This window comes from Crinia signifera, chromosome 3 (genome assembly GCF_055691185.1).
Source record: "Crinia signifera chromosome 3, ASM5569118v1, whole genome shotgun sequence".
Lineage (NCBI taxonomy): Eukaryota > Metazoa > Chordata > Amphibia > Anura > Myobatrachidae > Crinia > Crinia signifera.
The window spans coordinates 266,150,440-266,171,163 of record NC_139219.1 but is presented as its reverse complement, the minus strand read 5'-3'; the positions used below and the strand labels follow the sequence as shown (position 1 = coordinate 266,171,163).

Here is a 20,724-nt window from a genome sequence, read left to right as displayed (position 1 = left end):
TCACTCACGGGGTGGGGAGCCTTTACTCGTGACAAGGCCGTGAGGGGCAGGTGGTCCAGGCAGGACTCACAGGCCCATATCAACCTCCTGGAACTAAGAGCAGCCAGACTAGCCTTAGCGGCCCTAGTTCCCCCGCATGCTCATCATATTCCCATTCAAGTCCGTCTGGACAACAAGACCGCAGTATCTTATATAAACAAGATGGGCGGCACAAGGTCCTTGCCTCTCTGCCAGGAGGCAATAGACATCTGGGAGTGGGCGGTTCAGAGATCCATCCAGTTATCCGCAATATATGTTCCCGGAGAGCTAAACGAGTTGGCAGACTCTCTCTCCAGAACCCGTCTCACACTAGACAGAGCAACTCTAAGGCCAGAGATCTTTCGCAAGATCGTGACAGCCTTTGGGCAGCCAGGAATAGACCTCTTTGCGACACCATACAACAATCAGGTTCCGACTTTTGTGTCCAGGATATGGTCCCAGGCGGCATTCCAGACAGATGCCATGTCATTCCCCTGGACGGACCTAGTCCTCCCATATGCCTTCCCTCCGCCAGCCTTGCTGTTGAGGGTACTACACAAGATCAAGTCGGACAGGGTACCCCAGATTATACTGGTATACCCGATTTGGCCATCCAGAATTTGGTTCCCCCTAATCAGCCAACTACGGAAGGGCCCCAAGATCCCCTTAGAGATCTCGGGAGAATGTTTTCAGGGTACCCAGGACTTACTACAGAAACTGCCACAATGCATGTGGATGGCGACATTGCTAGGTTGTTAGCACACTCAGATCTCTCAGCATCATCAACCGCGCTAATCAATGCTTCACTGAGACCCAGAACCAAAGCTAGATATAGCGCCATAATAAAAGAGTTTATTTCCTGGCAAAACACCAGACCCAATGCTCGTCCCTCAGCACCAGTGAATTCAGCAATTGATTTCCTATCCCATAAATATGATACAGGCTCAGCCTCAGCCACCATACGTTCGTATGGTTCCGCGCTCACCCTTCTAATCCCAGGGTTTTCAGAGAATAGGTTATACTTACGCTTACTCAAAGGTATCTTCTTATCTAGACCGTCACGACCACGTTACTCAACCACCTGGGACATTGAACCCTTTCTCAATCACTTGGCCACTATCCCTTCTACATCCGAAGCCCTTAGCCTATCGAGGAAACTGGCTTCCCTGATGGCTTTAGCTTTCGCGGCAAGAGGTGCTGAATTGTCGTTAATAGACATTTCCGACCCATGGATGACCGCAACCCCAGCGGGTTTCCACATTATACTCAAAGGGCACACAAAGACAAGCTCTATCCTCAGGCCCTTAGTAGAGTTCGACCTAGTTAGAGATCAGTCTGACCCCGCCCTATGCCTGGTAGATTGTTTGTCGGCATATTTAGCCCTGACAGCACCGATAAGAGGTGAACTTTCCCAACTGTTCATTACGTGTCGTAAACCCTTTCGCCCAGCCAGACCGGGAACAATCCGGGGTTGGATTGTGTCGGTCATGCGGGACGCGGGTATAGACACTTCACAATTCAAAGGGCACTCCCTCCGCGGAGCAGCAGTTACCTCTGCGGCAGCCAAGGGTTTGCCATTACAGTGTATTATGCAGGCGGCTAGATGGTCCTCCACGCGTACCTTTGTAAGGCACTATTGGAGACCATCTGATCACCAAAAGGTGGAGTTCCTTAGAGCAACCACCAGGTATGTGGTAGTCTACCCACCAGCTGTTGCTAGGTGGCAAGCCTCCCGACGAACAAACAGTAGTTTGCAGGAATCTATGACCTGCAAACTTTCTTTGTTCTAGGGAATAGGATTGCCACCTAGCAACAGCGACCCACCCTACCCGCCCGATGCCTTGCTAGGTCTGGTGGTTTCTCCTGCTGCAATGCTAACTGTTTCCTTTCTCCTTTGGTTACAGGCGCTCCAAAGAATCAGAGCAAACAGCAGGCGCAGCCAGCTAAGCAACAGAAATGATCCCAAGAAATCCGTTTGGTACTTATGTAGTATCTGGGCTGCCGATTTCTAAATCGGGTCGGATCGGGCACATCGCATCGCATCGCATGCGACCATCGGATGCGATGCGATGCGATGCGATGACCCGATTTTTCCATAGGAATCAATGTTAAAATGGACTGAGTCCATTTTAACATGGAATTCAATGGGAAAAAGGGGTCCTTTTCATACCCCTACTATCCAAGTGGGCATGGAGTTGGATATAAACCTGTGGCGAGCGTAGCGAGCCACCGAGCCCGAAGCGTGGCGAGCGTAGCGAGCCCCGCGAGGGGACACAGAATACCGTCCCCTCGCGGGGCTCGCTTCGCTCGCCACGCTTCGGGCACGGTGGCTCGCTACGCTCGCCACAGGTTTATATCCAACTCCATGCCCACTTGGATAGTAGGGGTATGAAAAGGACCCCTTTTTCCCATTGAATTCCATGTTAAAATGGACTCAGTCCATTTTAACATTGATTCCTATGGGAAAATCGGGTCATCGCATCCGATGGTCGCATGCGATGCGATGCGATATCGCATCGCATCGCATCTGATTGTATGCCTTAACTTAAGGCATACAATCAAAAAATCGGCAGCCCAGATACTACATAAGTACCATCCGTTTTGCTTCATCGAAGCACCGCTTGAAGTTTCCATTACTGACCGTCGTACCTTATAGTATTCCCGTTGGTTGTCCAGTTGCCCTATGGGCTAGATAATTCATCGCGCTCTTGTTGTCGAGCAGCAGTTATTAAACACGTTTATTCAGCATCATTCAGTCTCTTGTCTCTGATTGGGTACAAGTACTAGGTGGTGTTATATTCTATTTCATGTTCTAAGGATTGCCATCCGTAAGCTTCTGTAAAATCTGAGCAGGGGGCGGGCTGGTAGCTGCTAGACTCTGTGCGCTCACGTGGCCAGCGTGAGCGCGTCACAGAGCTCATTTGCATGCGCCTTATTGATATGCGCGCATGCGCAGTAGCCCCAGAGCCGTTTACTACGTGCGCGCGCGCGCGCGTCATGCGCGCGCGCGTGCCTACAGGCTCCGGCGGCATCAGCCCGCTCCCCCGGCTGTGGAGAAGGTGAGTGAAATTTCTTTTCACTTCTCCTTCTCCAGCGATCGTCGGGAGGCTTGCACTACAACCCACCAGCTGTTGCTAGGTGGCAATCCTATTCCCTAGAACAAAGAAAGTTTGCAGGTCATAGATTCCTGCAAACTACTGTTGCTACAATACAGTGCCTATTGGAACTGAGGGAAGGCAACCAGGTGACTTCCATTGTATTCGGAGTGCCGGTCCCATCTGACATATATATATATATATAGATATAGATATATATATATATATAGATATATATATATATCTATATATATATATATATATATATATATATATATATATATATATATATATATATATAGATATATATATTTGTGTGTGTGTGTGTGTGTGTGTGTGTGTGTGTAGCAGTTTATTTACACTGTTGGAAGCTTGGTGCATGCCGATTCTGCAACATTACAATACAGTTATTTTCGATTACATCAGTGTTTGATACTTTTTGCTCACAGCACAATGTATCAGTCCGGTTTGTGTACCCTATACCTTGTTTTGTCTGGACACCTTAACCTCATTTGAAACACTGAAAACAAAAATATTTGCATCCGTATCAAGATAAACAAACAATGTATCAGGAGTACTGTAGACGAGAACTAACAGCAGTGCTACGTAATAGAAGATCTGTATAAGTTGGTGAGCCTGTCCTGACCATGTTTCCAGCTGGGTAACTGTTGTTTTCCCAGTGCACTGTATGCACACAATGGTGTTGGCTCCCAGACAGGGAAGGGGTTGCTGGTCTATGATTACTTAGCACCCCCTTCTCTCTTAGGTCAGGACCGATGGATGGAGAGATGGAGGGGAGGAGCCGACTCTGTGCTCAGCGCTGCTGCTTATTTATCTCATTAGAGGACACTTCAGTCACTCTCTCAGCTGCTGCTGCTACTCAGCTTAGAGGAAAATGCCTGGGGACTATTTGCAGTTACATCTCTGGTTATTGCCCGCTTATCTCCTTGTGCCATCTCTGCTTGCCACAGCCACTGATACAGAGCTTCCTCCAATCTCCCCAGGTAAGACATGCATCCTTATATACAGTACCTGATACCACTTCTGTATGTATCCACTGTCATGTATTGTACAACGCCAAGGTCACATGCAGGCAGCGGTGCTTTGATCTCAGGCAGCCGGAAGAATTGAGTCCTAATAGAGTTTGTGTAGCAGCATAAAAGTCTATCCCTGTAATGGATGGTTACACTGTTATGTTTGATGGAACTTCTAGTACTCGCTGTATATAGGGGCGATGGCTATGTATATTTTATCAGCACACAGTAAAAAGTCTGATCTCATATGTTCTGTTCTTCTAATCTCATAACTCAGATCTGAGTTGTCTTGAACTGGACATAAAACTTGTTGGATTGCTGTGTAAGGTGTTAGACAGTGTTTCATTGAGAATTCAGCCCTGATGGTCGCAGACACAGGCTAGTATTTGTTTTACACATTCCCCTGCACGTCCGCACATTCGGCTTCTGCTCTGATCCCGTCCTTGTGCTATGACTTTAAAAATGTAATATTAGTATTTTCTGCCAGACTCCATGTTCTTTCTGTCCTCTGGAGCCTGGAATGTGCACTGGATGATGAGATCTGTATTCTGTTAATTATTAGAAACACTTCATAAACTGTGTTCATTTAACAGGATAATGCTGTTCTTGTACATAGAGAAGTGCAGCTGGATTGTGGTTTTTTATTTTTCTAATAGAAAGTTGTACTGACATAGTCACACCCAGTCCTGGTTGCTGTATCATATATTGCTATTACAAAGATATTGTGCTGTATGAGCCAGCAAAGTACTGTATCTCCCACCACCAATATGGCTATGTACACTGACATTATGCCAAGTGTACACATCAAAGCCACTTCATTTTAGTTAATAATGATTTGTATGTAACTTTTAATTGAATTGTTGTTAAGGCTGATGTTCCTATTGTACTGGTGGAGAAAAAAATAAGTGGGTCCGAGTGATCTTCATACACCATCTAAAAAATACAATTTATCATGGACTGTGTAATGGTTAGCATTACTGTCTCACAGTGCTGAGGTCATGGGTTCAAGCCCCATCATGGCCCTAACTGTGCAGAGTTTGTATATTCTCCCTGTGCTTGCGTGGGTTTCCTCCAGGTACTCCGGTTTCCTCCCACAATCCAAAAATATACAGGTAGGCTAATTGGCTACCAAAAAAATTAACCCTAGACTGCCTGTGTGTGTGTACATGTGGTAGGGAATATAGATTGTAAGCTCCACTGGTGCAGGGACTGAAGTGGATGTTCAACTATACTCTGTAAAGCGCTGCAGAATATGTGTGCACTACAGTATATAAATAACTGGTAACAGATATATATATATATATATATAGTCTTCAGTTTTCCTACATATTATAACAGTCTGCTATGGCTATGGCTGTATGTTCATTTGTTCATTGATACAATGCACATTTTATTCCTTTGCCAAGTTTGTGGAATGTGAGATTCCATTGTGTAATGGCAGTGGTCAACAAAGGGTTAACCAATCTGTCCTGGCCCATTTTGCATATTGGTGTCAGTCATTTTCAAAAGGAAGCCCTAAAACTTCTAGCGTTTACATTACTAAGCAAACTTCAGCGCTACAGAGCTTTATCTCTCCACGGAGAACTTTCCATGGGGTCCGCTCTGTGGCTTGCTTTCACGGCAGGATTATTACTGGGCACAATTGGTTGCTGTGATCATAGGAAGCTGACAATCATCGACAGTGTTTATTAATGGCTGGCTAGAGTTTCCTGGGGGAGCGGTTTGTAATAGAGACATTCCAAAATACTGTACCCCCTATAGGAAAGAAAATCCTTTCATGTCTTTACCAGTTATTCTGTAACCTAGCATGGGTCCATGTTCAACTGACTAGGCTTGTAAACTATATGTATGGGTACAGGAATGGAACCGATTGCTAGGAACAGGGGAGTGGACATTCATAGGCCCCATAGCAAAAGTTTGTAAGGGCCCCCTATTTAGCAACTGATGGTAATAAATGTATATAGCACATATAACTTGACTGTAAAAATGGGCCCCCTTCAGCTCTAGGCCCCATAGCAGCTGCACCCCTTGCACCAATGATAGTTACACCCTTGGCTAGGATGATTACCCATTGATTTGGAGCATAGAGGTTCCAACTATTTTTTTGATAGTCACTCCACTATTAATAAAATGTGTGTGTGTGTGTGTGTGTGTGTATATGTGTGTGTGTGTGTGTGTGTGTATGTGTGTGTATATATATATATATATATATATATATATATATATAAAATTTTATATATGTATATATATATATATATATATATATATATACACACACACACACACACACACACACACACTGTTTTAAAATGATCAAGTCAATTGTACTTCTGTCGGGAAGTAGCTTTCTGGAGGAATAAAACAGCTGGCTTTCTGTAATTGTTTTTAAGCATTTAGATTGATTTCTGAATAAGATCCTTGTGGGCAACATGCACTGTAAATTGCAGGAAATGCATGGAAATCTGGCTTGGCCATTACATGCTGCCTCTTCATACAGTATATACTTTGTTAGTGTTCCAAACTGCTGCCACAATCTTTCTCATGCAAAGGTGCCGTGTGTAAAGGTGCAGTGTGTATGTCTGCTTTTACCCTGTATGTAATTAAACCAACATTTAAATAAGTGTTACAGGAGTTTTTGTAACGGAAATGACACAGTTTACAGGCTGAGAAGGTAAAAACGCCTCAATATAAACTACTATAGTGTTCGGACGTAACTACATATAAAATGCATTTCTGTGATATACAGTACAGTATGTTACAAGATATCTGTTTAATTGAGGGCACACACGATGAGATATGCACTAGTTTTATATTTGATTTTGCATATAGAAGCAAAATCAAATAGACTTCAAATCAAAATCGTATGCACATGGAATGCTTTTAGAAGGATTCTATGCAGATTCAATACCAATGCGCTTTCACCTATAGTGGAAATCAAAAAGACTGTATAGTAGAAATCGAACAGCATATTGAATCGAAATAGAGTCAAAGGCCAGATCTAACCTTGTGTACGCACCTTAAAGCTGTATATACTGTACATTATAAGATTATCTGTCCAATCTTTCTGGTTGGAACGTAATCTGGTAAAGTATGGAAGTAAAAAACAATTGACCATTTGATCATAAACACTGAAAAACAGCCAAAAATGGATATCCAGACAAATTGATTGAATCCATTAGATTAAACTAATTTATCGGAATGACCATTTTTGCCCATTTTCCAGCTCTTGCTCCCGTACATTACCAGATTTTCGCTCCAACCAGAAGGATAGGGCTGATAAATTTATAGTGTGTGTATGCAGGGTTACTAGTGGCTAAGTGGATAATGTGTGTACTAAAATGTACTGGTATCCAGATGGCTAATATACAATTTTGACAGTCAATATTGACACTATTATAGCCTACACATATATGTTCGAAATGGTTAAAAATCTTACATGACTATGTTCGATACATGAAGAGGTCGATCTGATTTTTTTAAATGTTACCATCCATGTGGACTTTAATTGGTAACAGTAAAGTGTGCCAAGCTTAGAGCAATACACCTGGGCAGGAGCGAGCCATGTGAAATGATGTGACACACCACACCACATGGACCCAAATGCTCAGGTGTCAACACACTTACACCGGAAAAAAAAACGTTGACCTTTTCATGTGTCAAGAATTTTCATATCTGCCTTTTGTGTGTGTCGACCTTTTTCCAGTGTCAACCTTGTGCATGTTGAACTTTTGGTACAGACCTAGACATTGTGAACCTTATATACCACACCTGTATGTACCATTGGTGGCAGAGGCCTCAGTATCTACATTTGGGGCAGATGTATTAAGCCTGGAGAAGAGATCAAGTGGAGATAAAATGGAAGGCGATAACGCACCAGCCAATCAACTCCCAACTGTCATTTTCAAACACAGTTCATTGGCTGCTGCTTTAGCTCCTTTCACTTTATCTCCAGTTTATCTCTTCTCCAGGAGGCTTAATACATCTGCCCCAGAATCTGCTCCAGCAATTTATTATGAGGAGCCCCAGCGAAAGCCCTGTTCCTCTGAGGGTACACGTTCACTAGGTCGATAGTACAAAGGTCAACCACTGAAGGTCGACAGAGTCAAAAGGTCGACATGGCTTTAGGTCGACAAGCTAAAAGGCAACATTGTTCTTTTACAATTTCTTGCCCAGTTTTGTTGAAAGACATTGATGACCAATTTTCCTTGAACCCAGTGTCCTGGACGAAAGATGTTGACGAAAGATGTTGATGAAAGACGAAAGATGAAAGATAAACAATCTAGCTACAGTTTATAGGCTTTTGATGAACAACCTTGATGAACAAGTGGCGGGTAATCGTCATCATCGTTCGCCGTTTGTTGCATAAACACTGAAAGATATTTTGACCAATATCGTTCAGAAGGGCCAAAATTATCGAAATTGGTCTAAAAAACTGTACAGTGTGTATGCACCTTAACTCCATTTTTCTCCTTTCTAAAATAATATGAATTCATCCTAAATATGTAAAAAAAATATAATAATTGTATGTAAGTAACTATGGCAGCACATACAGTAATTGTATTATAAAACAGTACATACAGTTAGGGAAGGCAGAACCTCACCTGTCATACTCAGGTTATTATAATAGTACAAATTATATCTAATTGAGAAATATCTCTGCATTATTCATATCATTTTTGTATTAATCTAACCATTTTTATAGCCGTCAATCACTGCCAAATCATGTGTAAATCTGGCTCTGAATCTAGCCAGTGCCTCCCCAGCCATTGACCTCACCGCACCTCAGTGTTTTGAAACATTCAGCATGAGTGTGTAATGGTAGACAATGGATTTACTAGCGATTTTTATTGTGATTGTCTGCAACTGCATGAGTGAAACTGTCTGATCTGTAATTAGCAGACTCCTTTGGGATCAGTTATATACGCATCTAGTGGATTGTGTAGCTAGTACCATAAAAGTTACATAGGCTACAGAAGATTGAGTTTGTCCTATAAAATTACAAAAACCTACAAATCAGCAGAGGAGCCCAGGGCAAAGTTCTTAACTCTATCCACTAGCATTTCTCCTGCCATTTCTATCAATGCTGCAACGCTTTAAAGCAAAACTTAAATAGATTCAGAATTCTAACTGGCCACATTCAAAATTTACTTAAACGCTAACAATAACTTCCATTGACATGTGCAGATGGTTGTGTGCACATGTTTTGTTTATTTTGTAGCATCACCTCAGGGCCTGTTCACACATATCACCTTGTCCTTAGGGAAAAGGCGGCTGCTGAAGGCCCAGGCATACACTAAGTGCCTGTTCATTAATAAGCGGCAGTAACTTTTTTTTTTTTTCCATTTCATGTTAATCGTAGTGGGAAAAAAAAACTATCACAACATTAATATGCAGTATATAAAATCTCATTTCAGCAGTGGAACGATACTCCGCAGCCTTGGTGATACTGGCCAGAGTTAACGTATTGCTTTTTTGGACATGAGCCCAGATTCCAATTTCAATTAAGTGGAAAAAAATGAATTGGATATTTTTTCAAACTTTTCTTTTAAGTAAAAACTTTACTAATTAAAACATGCAAAATTAGTAATTTTTTACAAATGATTTAAAACGGGACAGGCACTGAGATACTTGTGAAATAGACTGCCCGTAGGGTTTTTTTTTATTACTATTATTTATTATGATTTTGAAGTTCATTAATTTTTTTCATAGTCATGTATGTGACTATGGTATATAAAAAAGGAACCCACCAGTGTAACTAACTGCTGTATCGGGAGGGTGTAAGGCTCCCAAAAGGTGCAAGAATAAGATATATGGAAATATGTTACAGCGCTCGGGTATTACTGAATTTATTACAATGTTAAAATACAAATGATAAACAATACATAGCATATGAGAATTCTCAAAAATGAAAAAATATTAATGATAAAAATGTTTTTAAAATGGATATTCCCAGCTAGCAATCAATAATGGGGCCAAATGAGTATTTTTAGTCCAAATCAACACCGGGCTGTATAATTACCATAAGTTATGGATGACCTTAATTGAAGTAGGTTTTCAGAGTCCCGGAAATTTCCCAGTGGTGGATTCCTGAATCTCTCACAATTGATGGAATAATGAGGCAGTCCTTAAGGTACGGCTGGTACCAAGATGTAATGGCTGCAGATTCCAGGAAATCCAAAGCGATGGATACAGCAAAACTGGCCCGGGTATATTGTCCTCTGCGATTGCAAGGTTTGAAAATGGAGCTGGGTGTGAGCTGGATGGCTCTCCAATAGAGTGCTAGAGCAGGATGTGATGGCTCAACGCGTTTCGGCGTTTCATCAGGAGCTGGTGAAGGCGCGATGAAGGCGTGTGAACACGCCGAAACGCGTTGAGCCATCACATCCTGCTCTAGCACTCTATTGGAGAGCCATCCAGCTCACACCCAGCTCCATTTTCAAACCTTGCAATCGCAGAGGACACCATACCCGGACCAGTTTTGCTGTATCCATCGCTTTGGATTTCCTGGAATCTGCAGCCATTACATCTTGGTACCAGCCGTACCTTAAGGACTGCCTCATTATTCCATCAATTGTGAGAGATTCAGGAATCCACCACTGGGAAATTTCCGGGACTCTGAAAACCTACTTCAATTAAGGTCATCCATAACTTATGGTAATTATACACCCCGGTGTTGATTTGGACTAAAAATACTCATTTGGCCCCATTATTGATTGCTAGCTGGGAATATCCATTTTTAAAACATTTTTATCATTATTATTTTTTCATTTTTTCATTTTTGAGAATTCTCATATGCTATGTATGTGACTATGGACCTGATTCTGGTTCACATGCAAAAGCAAATTCTCTAATGGACAAAACCATGCGCATTGCAAGTGGGGCAGATGTAACATGTGCAGAGATAGAGTTAGATTTGGGTGTTATTTTGTTTCTGTGCAGAGTAAATACTGGCTGCTTTATTTTTTACGCTGCAATATAGATTTCAGTTTGAAGTACAAACACCAACCCAAATCTAACTCTCTTTGTCCATTAGAGAGAGAATTTTAGGTACTTATTTCCTAGCAAGCATTGCATGCATCTTATGTGTTTGTGCATGGATGAGATCGACGAGATATACAATCTATACAATTGAAAATATTTTTAATTGTATGTACAATATTGCATCTTATGGATCTCATTTTATGGATCTCATGGATCTTATGCATCCATAAGATGCATAAGATCCATAAGAAGCCATGAGATAAAAGATCCATCAACACCAACCCGAAGCGTGGCGAGCGCAGCGAGCCCGCGAGGGGCGGCGGTACGCGTCCTCTGACCTTTCCATTCCCCCACTATCCACGTCGGCGTGGAGTTGATTTTATATAGTGTGGCGAGTGCAGCGAGCCACCGAGCCCGAAGTGTGGCGAGCGGACGCGCATTACTTCACAGGTATTACACGTGCGCTCGCCACGCTTCGGGCTCACCACGCTTCGGGCTCGGTGGCTCGCTGCGCTCGCCACACTATATAAGATCAGCTCCTCGCCGACGTGGATAGTGGGGTATGAAAAGGTCGGAATACGCGTGCCGCCGCCCCTCGCGGGCTAGCAGCGCACCCCACGCTTCAGGTGGGTGTTGATGGATCTTTTATCTTATGGATGTTATGGATCTCATGGATCTTATGCATCTTATGGATGCATAAGATCCATGAGAGCCATAAGATGAGCTCCATAAGATGCGATATTGTACATACAATTAAAAATCTTTTCAATTGTATAGATTGTATGCCTTAATTAAGGCATACAATCTTATGCGATGGGCGCCATATTAGGAAATAAGTACCGAATTTTATTTTTCAAGGGAACCAGAATCAGGTCCTAAATGCAGCATGGTAACTAGGTGGCAATACTCCCAGTAATCATCTGACTATGGCCTCCAATGTGAGAGATTAGGCTTCTGAGTTGCAACCACTTTATTTATTTATTTATTTACAGTTTCTTATATAGCGCAGCAGATTCCGTTGCGCTTTACAATAGTAGACAGTGATAAAACAAACTGGGTAACAACAGACATATTTGGAGGTTAGAGGGCCCTGCTGCAAGTTTACAATCTTTTTTGATGCACCTGTGATACTCCTGTAACACTCCTGTAAGCCTGATGCGGCAGTCATTTGGTCGCCCCCCACAGGTGTAGGCAGCGTCCAGGGGTCCAGGGACTGGTGTAGCGGCAGCTTTCACTCACTCCGTCTCCCTGCCTGGCGGCGGGAATCGCTGATGACTTTGAAAAGACTTGCCGGCCAATCAGCGTCCGGCAAGTCTTTTCAAAATCAGCTTCCCACCCTAGGAGCCGGAGTTAACCCACCAGTCCCTGGACCCCCGCTGCCCGTCCCCGGGACCCGCTGCCAGGACCTCACACTAGCGACACCCCCCCCCCAGCACCCGGTGCGCGTGACCCCCCAGCCCCCCCCCCCCCTAGTTACGGCCCTGCTGTAAGACGGCCCATCTCTGTGCAACTGCTTAGCCACCTTACTGTCAGCTGGGATGCCAATTCCAGGATTGGGATCAGTAGGATCCTGGGATTTTGATCATTTTTGGATGGGATTTCAATCCCAGAATTGGAGTCTCTAATCCCAGGATTTTGTGCATTTCATCCCTTGGCCAATACATTTTCAAGTAATTCTGAGATGTGATTCTTCTATGTGCGCAAGCTCAAATTTCTAAATGTTTAAGACCCAGATGCGCTGTGTTATCACCAGTCTGATCTGTTTCCTTTATTGGCAGGTAGGCTAGGTTTACCACCTGAACTGATTTTGACACAGAACTGGTCCAGTTTCAATATGCTGAGGTTCTTTCTGGTCTCAGGTTGTCTGTCTGCTATCCTGTCTGCTATGCCTGTACTGTTCAGGGCAGCTGAGAGGTATGCCGGGCCCTGAAAAATTTGGGGGTGTGGCCTAATTGTGGGAGGTGTGGCCACCCCCACGATTAAGCCACTCCCCCAAAATGTTTAGAGGGGGTTGAAAAAAACACTCTAAAGTCGAGGGGGGGGGGGGGGGGGCAGCAGCAGCACCACACACCTACAGCATGTGCTGTGCTGACAGCAGGCTCAGCATGAGCTCTCACGCTGTCAGTGAGACGTTCATGCTGAGCCTGCTGTCAGCACACCACATGCTGTAGAAATGTGTGCTGCTGCTGCTTGGGAGGGACGGGGGTGTAGGGCCAGAGCCTCTGCCGGGCCCCTCCAGCAAGCCCGGGTAATTAGTACCCCCCCCCCCCCCCCCCCCCCTCGGCAGCCCTGGTACTGTCGCTTTATTCCAATGTGCAAACTTCTGATTCAGAAACAAATACTTCCTACTTTCTATCTGTAGACATTCTTGTGACTATTGCTTCAGCTACCATGATTACATATGAAAATGCTGCAAAGTACAGTATATGTGTTTGTATTTGTGTGTGTTTGTATTTGTGTGTGTCTGTATATATCATACAGGACAAATCTCCCAGAAAACCTTGGAAAGTCCTGAATTTGAACTCCTGGCAGGGACGTGCAGTCAGGGGAGTCAGTGCCTCACCTGTCATAAATGATAAATAAAAAATTACAAAAATGATATATAAAACATAATACTATAAATTTTATTTATTTATATTTTTTTATAATTTATGACAGGTGAGATACTGTTTGGGAGGTAGCGGGAGCTGTCAGTTGAAAATGTCAGCAGCAGGGGCGGGGCTAAGCCGCATGGAAAAAAGCGGTAAAAATGAATGTTGAAATACAATGGGGAAGCGGCACCTACTCCTCTGCCTCTGTGACAGGGATGTGCCTTAAGCCCACATACAAAGCACACCCCTGTCAGTGAGACAGCTGTGATAGGACAGTGGATCAGGACAGTTGTCACACACTGACAGCCAGTGTCTGCTGCCTGTCACTGCTGCTCAGTGCCAGTCTGACTCTGACAGCCTGCTCATCATTACAAGTTTGATGAGCAGGCTGGAAGAAGGCTGGGGCAGCAGTTGTGGACAAAAGTGTGTGTGGGGGAAATAGTGGGCTCAGTTGCGGGGGTTGTAGGCATCGGTGGCAGGGGTAGCGGGCAGCTGCGGCGGTGAATCAGCAGAAAAAAAATAAAAAAATGGCCCCAGCCAGCCAATCACGGCTCACCGCATCATTGCCCCGACCCTTCGAGCTGGCTATGATAGCCAGGCTTTCAGCCTAGGCCTGGGTGCCCTGGAGATGGACGACCCATTTATTTGGGAGGTCCCCATCTCCTCAACTCCTGACCTGGGCTGACTAGTTAGGGTTGGTAATGTTTTGGACATGGACCCCGTCAAGCATGTCCTATGGCTATGGCATTACCCCCTGCTAGTGGAGCCTGCTGCTGGTTCTGAAAATATGGGGGGCCCCTACTAAATTTTGACCCCATATTTTGGAAACCAGGGCCAGCTCAAGAACCTGGTGCTGGTTCCTAAAACATGGGGGAACCCTACTGATTTTATCCCCCATATTTTGGGAACCAGGGCCAGCTCCAAAAAGCCTGGTGTAGTTGAGTGATATGCAGGAGACTGGCAGGGTGCCTCACCAGCCACTGACCTCACCGCACGCCACTGTCTCCTGGTTGGCTATTTTCCCACTACCACCCTCCTCCCAGAGTTTGGATGATGCAATTCATATTGATTGTCCTCATCCTAACCCTGGTTGGTCCACCACTGTAAAAAGTCATGGCTGTGAACAGCAAGGGTGTAACTATGATGAACTGCAGCCTCCTACCCTACTTGCCTACTTTTGAAAACTAGTTTCAGGGAGATTATAGTTGGTAGCAGAATTTTCCACAGCGCCCCATTGAGGGGGCGTGTCATGCTCCACCCAAAGGAGCTAGTTCCATATATGGAGAGCTTGTGAGCGTGGCACCTAGAAGCCTGGGTGTGCACTGCTACATCTGAGAGTAATCTGTTAAAATGATTTGTATCCAAATGTAGATGAGCCCCAAAGCAGTTAGTAAGAGTTACTAAACTTGCTAAAGTGCTGGGAAATGGTGCTGATGATTCAATGTAAATGTATCTATCTCTCATTCCTTTTTTCCCCCAAAATTTAACAGTGTAATGTCGGCTAGGTGAAATGAGGGAGCTTGCTAGACTAATGAGAGAGAGAGGGAGATTGCTGCTATTTCAGGGAGTCTCCTGAGGGAGGGTAGGCAACTATGCCTCCTACTCATTGGAAGGGGTTTCCCCTCTAGGACTTTTTATAGAAGTCAGAAAGTATTTCTAAAGATTGTAAGCTTGCGAGCAGGGCCCTCCAACCTCTATATCAGTTTGTTACCCAGTTTATTTTATCACTGTTTTTAATTTTAAAGCGTAACAAAATATGCTGTGCTATATAATACCCCTTTCACACCACACTTGTTAAACGGTATATTGCCGTTTTTATCCCATTTCGAAAGTTTCAGGCTGCAGTGGGAAAACACCAGAGTTGATTTACCGGTTAAAGATAACCAGTATTTTAAAACGTTTAAAAAGCAGAGTCCTACACGTTTCAGAGACGTTTTTTTATGCAGTGAGAATGGCTCTGAAACGGTATTTAGTATAAAACAACAGATTACAGACCTGTGATAGGCTGTCCCCTGCATTCTGCCTTGAAACGTGTTCAGGGGATTAAACTGGTTGACTGATGTGAATGGTACTTAAACGGTATTTAAAACGGTAATCTACTGCAATGTGAAGGCTCAGACCCATTTTAAATACCGTTTAAAAATACCGGTTTTTGAAACGTTTTGGCAGTGTGAAAGCGGTATTAGAAACTGTAAATAAATAAATAAGAGTATGTAGCCTAAAGTTTTCACACAGAATCTTAACACCAACAACACCACAGAGCTGAATAAAGTCACAATGCCTCAGCTCTGTTACATAGAAATTTAAAAATCCCTATGAATTTGCAAATACTGCAGAAGGGTGAAGGAAAGCAGAACTTTAATGTTTCATCGGAACATCACACCTCTTTCATACACTATTTACTCCTGCTAAACTCCATTTCTAATAAACTTTGGCATGTAGGGAATTCCAGCACAAATCGCCCAGCCATGAAAGAATGATCATCGGACCATGTCATCCAAATCTCATTTTTCTTTTTATACCCTTCTAAACACATATCTCCCTTTATCAAGTCAGGGTGGATTATACTGTGCAATATAAACAGAAATCTGTCTCCATTATGTTCCTGTCTAAACAAGAGTGTGAAGACCTAACTACTGCGAGTAATGTCTGCAATTTAGAAAATTGCTCCTTCCTGCATGTTTTTAGTGATTAGGACTGCACACAAAAATATTGACAGAAGAGCATAAATACCATGTCCTGAGTCAGATTTATATAAAAAATACCGGATTTATAGGGAAAAACTAAATGAAGTAATTCTGGTGCACAAATACAGAAAATGTTCTAAAAGTGTATAACTTTGAATATATTGCTGCAGTAATTCCCCATGGCTGATGTCACTTCTGATGCCACATTTCTCCATGTCATATTGTTAATATTTTCCCTCGCTGATCACAATCCCAACCTGTTTCGTAATTTCAAATTATATTCTGTATTTCATACTGTTGGTATTTTAACCAAATAGAGTGGGTCGCTCTGAATGAATAAGCCTTCAATAACCTTCCACTACGCTGTGTCAGATTTTGATACTGTTACCATGGAGATAGGATTGTTATGCTGCTTTCAGACCGCATAACTGGCTTTGACCCTGTATTTGAAAACGTTTCCAAAAACGGGTCTGCCAGGTAAAACCCCTTTCACATCGCAACTCTTAAGCGGTATATTACCGTTTAAGTGCCGTTTTTTTGACACTGGCAGACCCGTTTTTCGAAACTTTCCAAATACAGGGTCAAAGCCAGTGCAGTGTTCAGCGCGACCCCCCCCCCCCCCAGGGGTTAACATCACCCCCGCCCCCCACCCCCAGGGCTAACATTGCCCCCCCCCCCTAAAGTTAACATCACCTCCCCTCCCCCCCAGCGTGTTAACACCCCCACCCCCCGTGTTAACATCCCCCCCCCTAGGGTTAACATCACCCCCCCCCCCATGTGTTTAAGAACCCCCACTCCGTGCAGCCGGTACCTTCCGTTGCAGATCCCGGCATTACTGTATGGACGGAGGCACTTATGAAAAAAAGTGTCTTTCTTAAAATTGCTGCCGTATAGGAAAACCAGTTTTAAAAAACTGTCTTTCGTATGGGGGCAGCCATTTTCCAAAAGTCACTTTTCTTATAAGTGCCTCCGTCGATACAGTAATGCCGGTATCTGCAACGGAAGGTACCGGCTGCACGGAGGGGGGTGGGGGGGAGTGTGTGTTTCTAAACACATTGCGGGGGGTCGGGGAAGTTAACCTGCGCGCGCGGGGGCGGCGGGGGTGTCCAGTGCTATGAATATTTAATGAGCGCTCATTAAATATTCACTGCGCTGAATTTAGGACCCAGCTCATTGGCTGGGTCCTAAATACCGTTTCAGACCCGAATTTGATCCCAAAATACCAGGTCTGAAACGGGTAGGACCCTGCATTTTAACCGGTTTGAAAAAACTGTTAATTGGATCTGCACCTTTCAGACCGCACAGATTACCATTTTAAAACGGTAAAAAAACGGCAATATACCGTTTCCAAAGTGCGGTCTGAAAGGGGCATTAGTTACTTGCAGCAAAGTCTCAAATGATGTATAAACTGTACACAGAAAAACAGATACTGTGTTACAGTAATGACATCAGTGCTTTTAATAAATATATAACATTATATATATTACAAAATATAAAAAAAAAAAAATTATTGTTGAGAAGCCTCTTGATAGCATTATGGTCCTGACTGTTATGGGTTAGGGGATCTCAAGAAGGGAATATTGGATTTAACTTGAAAATGTTCATTCTTGGTCAGTAATTTCGCTCCACTTGGAATGAGGGACTTCCGGACTGTTGCCAACAGTGAGGTTGCAAGGTGTGTACCTGTATGTTCTTTTTATTGTAGTTGTTGTGATATATCCAGGGCCACCGACAGGGGGGTGCTGTGGGTACAGCTGTCTCGGGCCCCGACCTCTGGAAGGGCCCCGGCAGCTCATTTTGCCCACAGCAACCCTCCGCTGTGTGCTGCCTGCACTGCGCTTGGTCCTCAGCAGATCTCAAAGCCTGGCTTCTTTAATGCAGGAAGCCGGCGGCCAATTTAAATGCTGCACCAGCTTTTGAGCCAATCAGAGCTCATGTACCGTTAGCCAATCAGAGTGGCTGCCGGTACAAAAGCTCTGATTGGCTCACCCGCCAGTGCTGCATTTTAATTGGCCGCCGGCGTACTGCTTTGAACATGCCAGGCTGTGCTTCAGGACTGCTGAGTCGGGCAGTAAGTGCAGGGAGGGGGTCAGACTGGAAATCAGCCCTGGGCCCCAACATTCCTGGTGGCAGCCCTGGATATAACACTAGATATCAATAGCACTTGTATTATACTCCTGGAGAATGGTCGGAGAGGTCACAGTTGCACAGTAGTCTCTCTGTTTCTCTGTAATGAACATTATATTGCTTAGCTCTGGGTGATTGTTAAACATTTATTGCTTTATCTAAGCAGTGACTTTTCAACCTTTAATCTGTTTAGGTCCTCATTACATTCTCTAACTACTTTCAGTACCTATAAGGTACATATACCTTTATTGGTATTTGGGGAAAAAAAACATTTATTTTTGAAAAAGAAAATAAATGGTCTGAAATTGGGAAATTATGGGAGAATGATGTTTGGAGACTGTAACATGACAAAAATAACACACAAGTGTGTTCACACTTGTCACGGGGAGAGTTGTTTTTTAATTAGTATATTGTAAATATCAATCGCATATATTTATATAATATACCGGCATTGCCGTTATTTTAATAAGTATCAAACTGTCATTTAAATTTGGTTGCTCTGGGAAACTTCTCAACTTTATCACTCTCCAATGTTTGTGTTTTCTCTTGTTTTGGTATAGAATGAAAAACCTGCATTGTTTTGCACAGGATAGCAAAATATGGTTGAACTTAGCTGCCATTGTAGCTTCGCTGGGGTTATGGGTTTTATACATTTTTAAATGCATGAGGATGATGTGATTGCATAGACAAGTCCATAGAGCGTTGGCTGAGGGCTCTAAGGAGTTGTCGGCAAAATGCCCAAACTAGAGGAAATGTGTTTATGTTTCCTCACTTCCTGTCTGAGCAGCGGAGGAGCAGAAAGTGCACAGGAGCGTTAGCAGAACGGCCTGCCAGATGGTAAGGGTGGCGAAGGGGGCAGTGAGAATAGCTGTGGGAGAGACGACGATGGCAGCGAGGGAGATGAGTGAGGTGTGTTAAGCTCTATAATCAGTAGTACTACAAAAATAGAAATGATATATATATATATATATATATATATATATATATATATATATATATATATATATGAAAACGAGATAAGAAGGAGCGCACAAATGAGCCATATAGTCAGATTTTACTGTAAGAAGTATATGCAAGCTCATACATAGCAATAAACAATAGCCGGCATGAGAAATAGTCACCACCAATAATGCACGCTACAGGTACGGGATCCGGGGACTCCAGCCACTCCGACCAAGTTGTAACAGCGGCAACAGCGTTCTCGACACAGCACGCTTAGGTATGGGATCTGGGGACTCCAGCCACTCCGACCAGGATGGAACAGCGGCGGCGACGTTCTCCACACAGCACCCTGGAGGTACGGGATCTGGGGACTCCAGCCACTCCGACCAAGATGAAACAGCGGCGGCGGCGTTCTCAGCACAGCAGCAGGAAACAAGCGGACGGTAACCAGCACAGGTGATCTGATACGTCAGAGGGAAACGCCCCAATGCGTTTCGTCGTGGGACTTTGTCATATATATAGACACACACACACACACACACACACACACATACATATATACACATTGGGCAGTACGGATGGTGTAATGGTTAACATTACTGCCTCACAGCCCTTAGGTCATGGGTTTGATTCCCACCATGATCCTAACTGTGTGGTGTTTGTATATTCTCCCCGTGTTTGCGTTGGTTTCCTCCGGGTACTCCAGTTTCCTCCCACAATCCAAAAATTAATCAGAGGTGAAAACTGCACCCAGCAGTTGAAACGGCTGTCAGGTCATCAGCTGTCACTTAGTGCAATGTTGCACTCTTAATAAACCTCTTTTTTTCACCTATACTACCGTGTGCCGGATCCATCCTTTCTCTGAGGGGGTAAGTGTCTCTTTTATATATATACATATATATATATATATATATATATATATATGCACATACCACACACACACTTATTTTATATAATCCAACATTCCAGTTCCATGCATTCACAACTCCATTGTATTGGTATCCTCTCCACTAGTTCTTGACTTGAAATGTTTCTATTGAGTACCACTGGTTTAATGATTCAGGAAATACTGCACTTTTACTGCTGAGGTGAAAAGGGCAGGTTTTTGTACATTGTGTCTCTCTCTTGTCTGATTTGAAGGGCCGGTTCTCTTTTCTTTCACAGCTGTAAAAGAACACAATACCAGAAGATATTTTTTTAAATACTGTGAAATCTGAACAAAAGTTATAGGAGCATCAATCAGTGTGGG

The 20,724-nt window shown here is 43.6% G+C and overlaps 1 protein-coding gene across 2 annotated transcripts in view; it reads left to right on the top strand.

Annotated features, from left to right (window-relative positions):
- Nucleotides 1–3,878: 3,878 nt before the first annotated feature.
- The window catches only part of PLOD2 (procollagen-lysine,2-oxoglutarate 5-dioxygenase 2), a 129,053-nt gene continuing 112,207 nt past the window's right edge, over nucleotides 3,879–20,724 (top strand). For both annotated transcript variants that reach the window (XM_083178005.1, XM_083178003.1), the window contains exon 1: nucleotides 3,879–4,117. In XM_083178005.1, coding sequence (XP_083034131.1) covers nucleotides 4,009–4,117 — 109 coding nt within the window. In that variant the 5' untranslated portion in view covers nucleotides 3,879–4,008. The remainder of the gene's footprint in view (nucleotides 4,118–20,724) is intronic.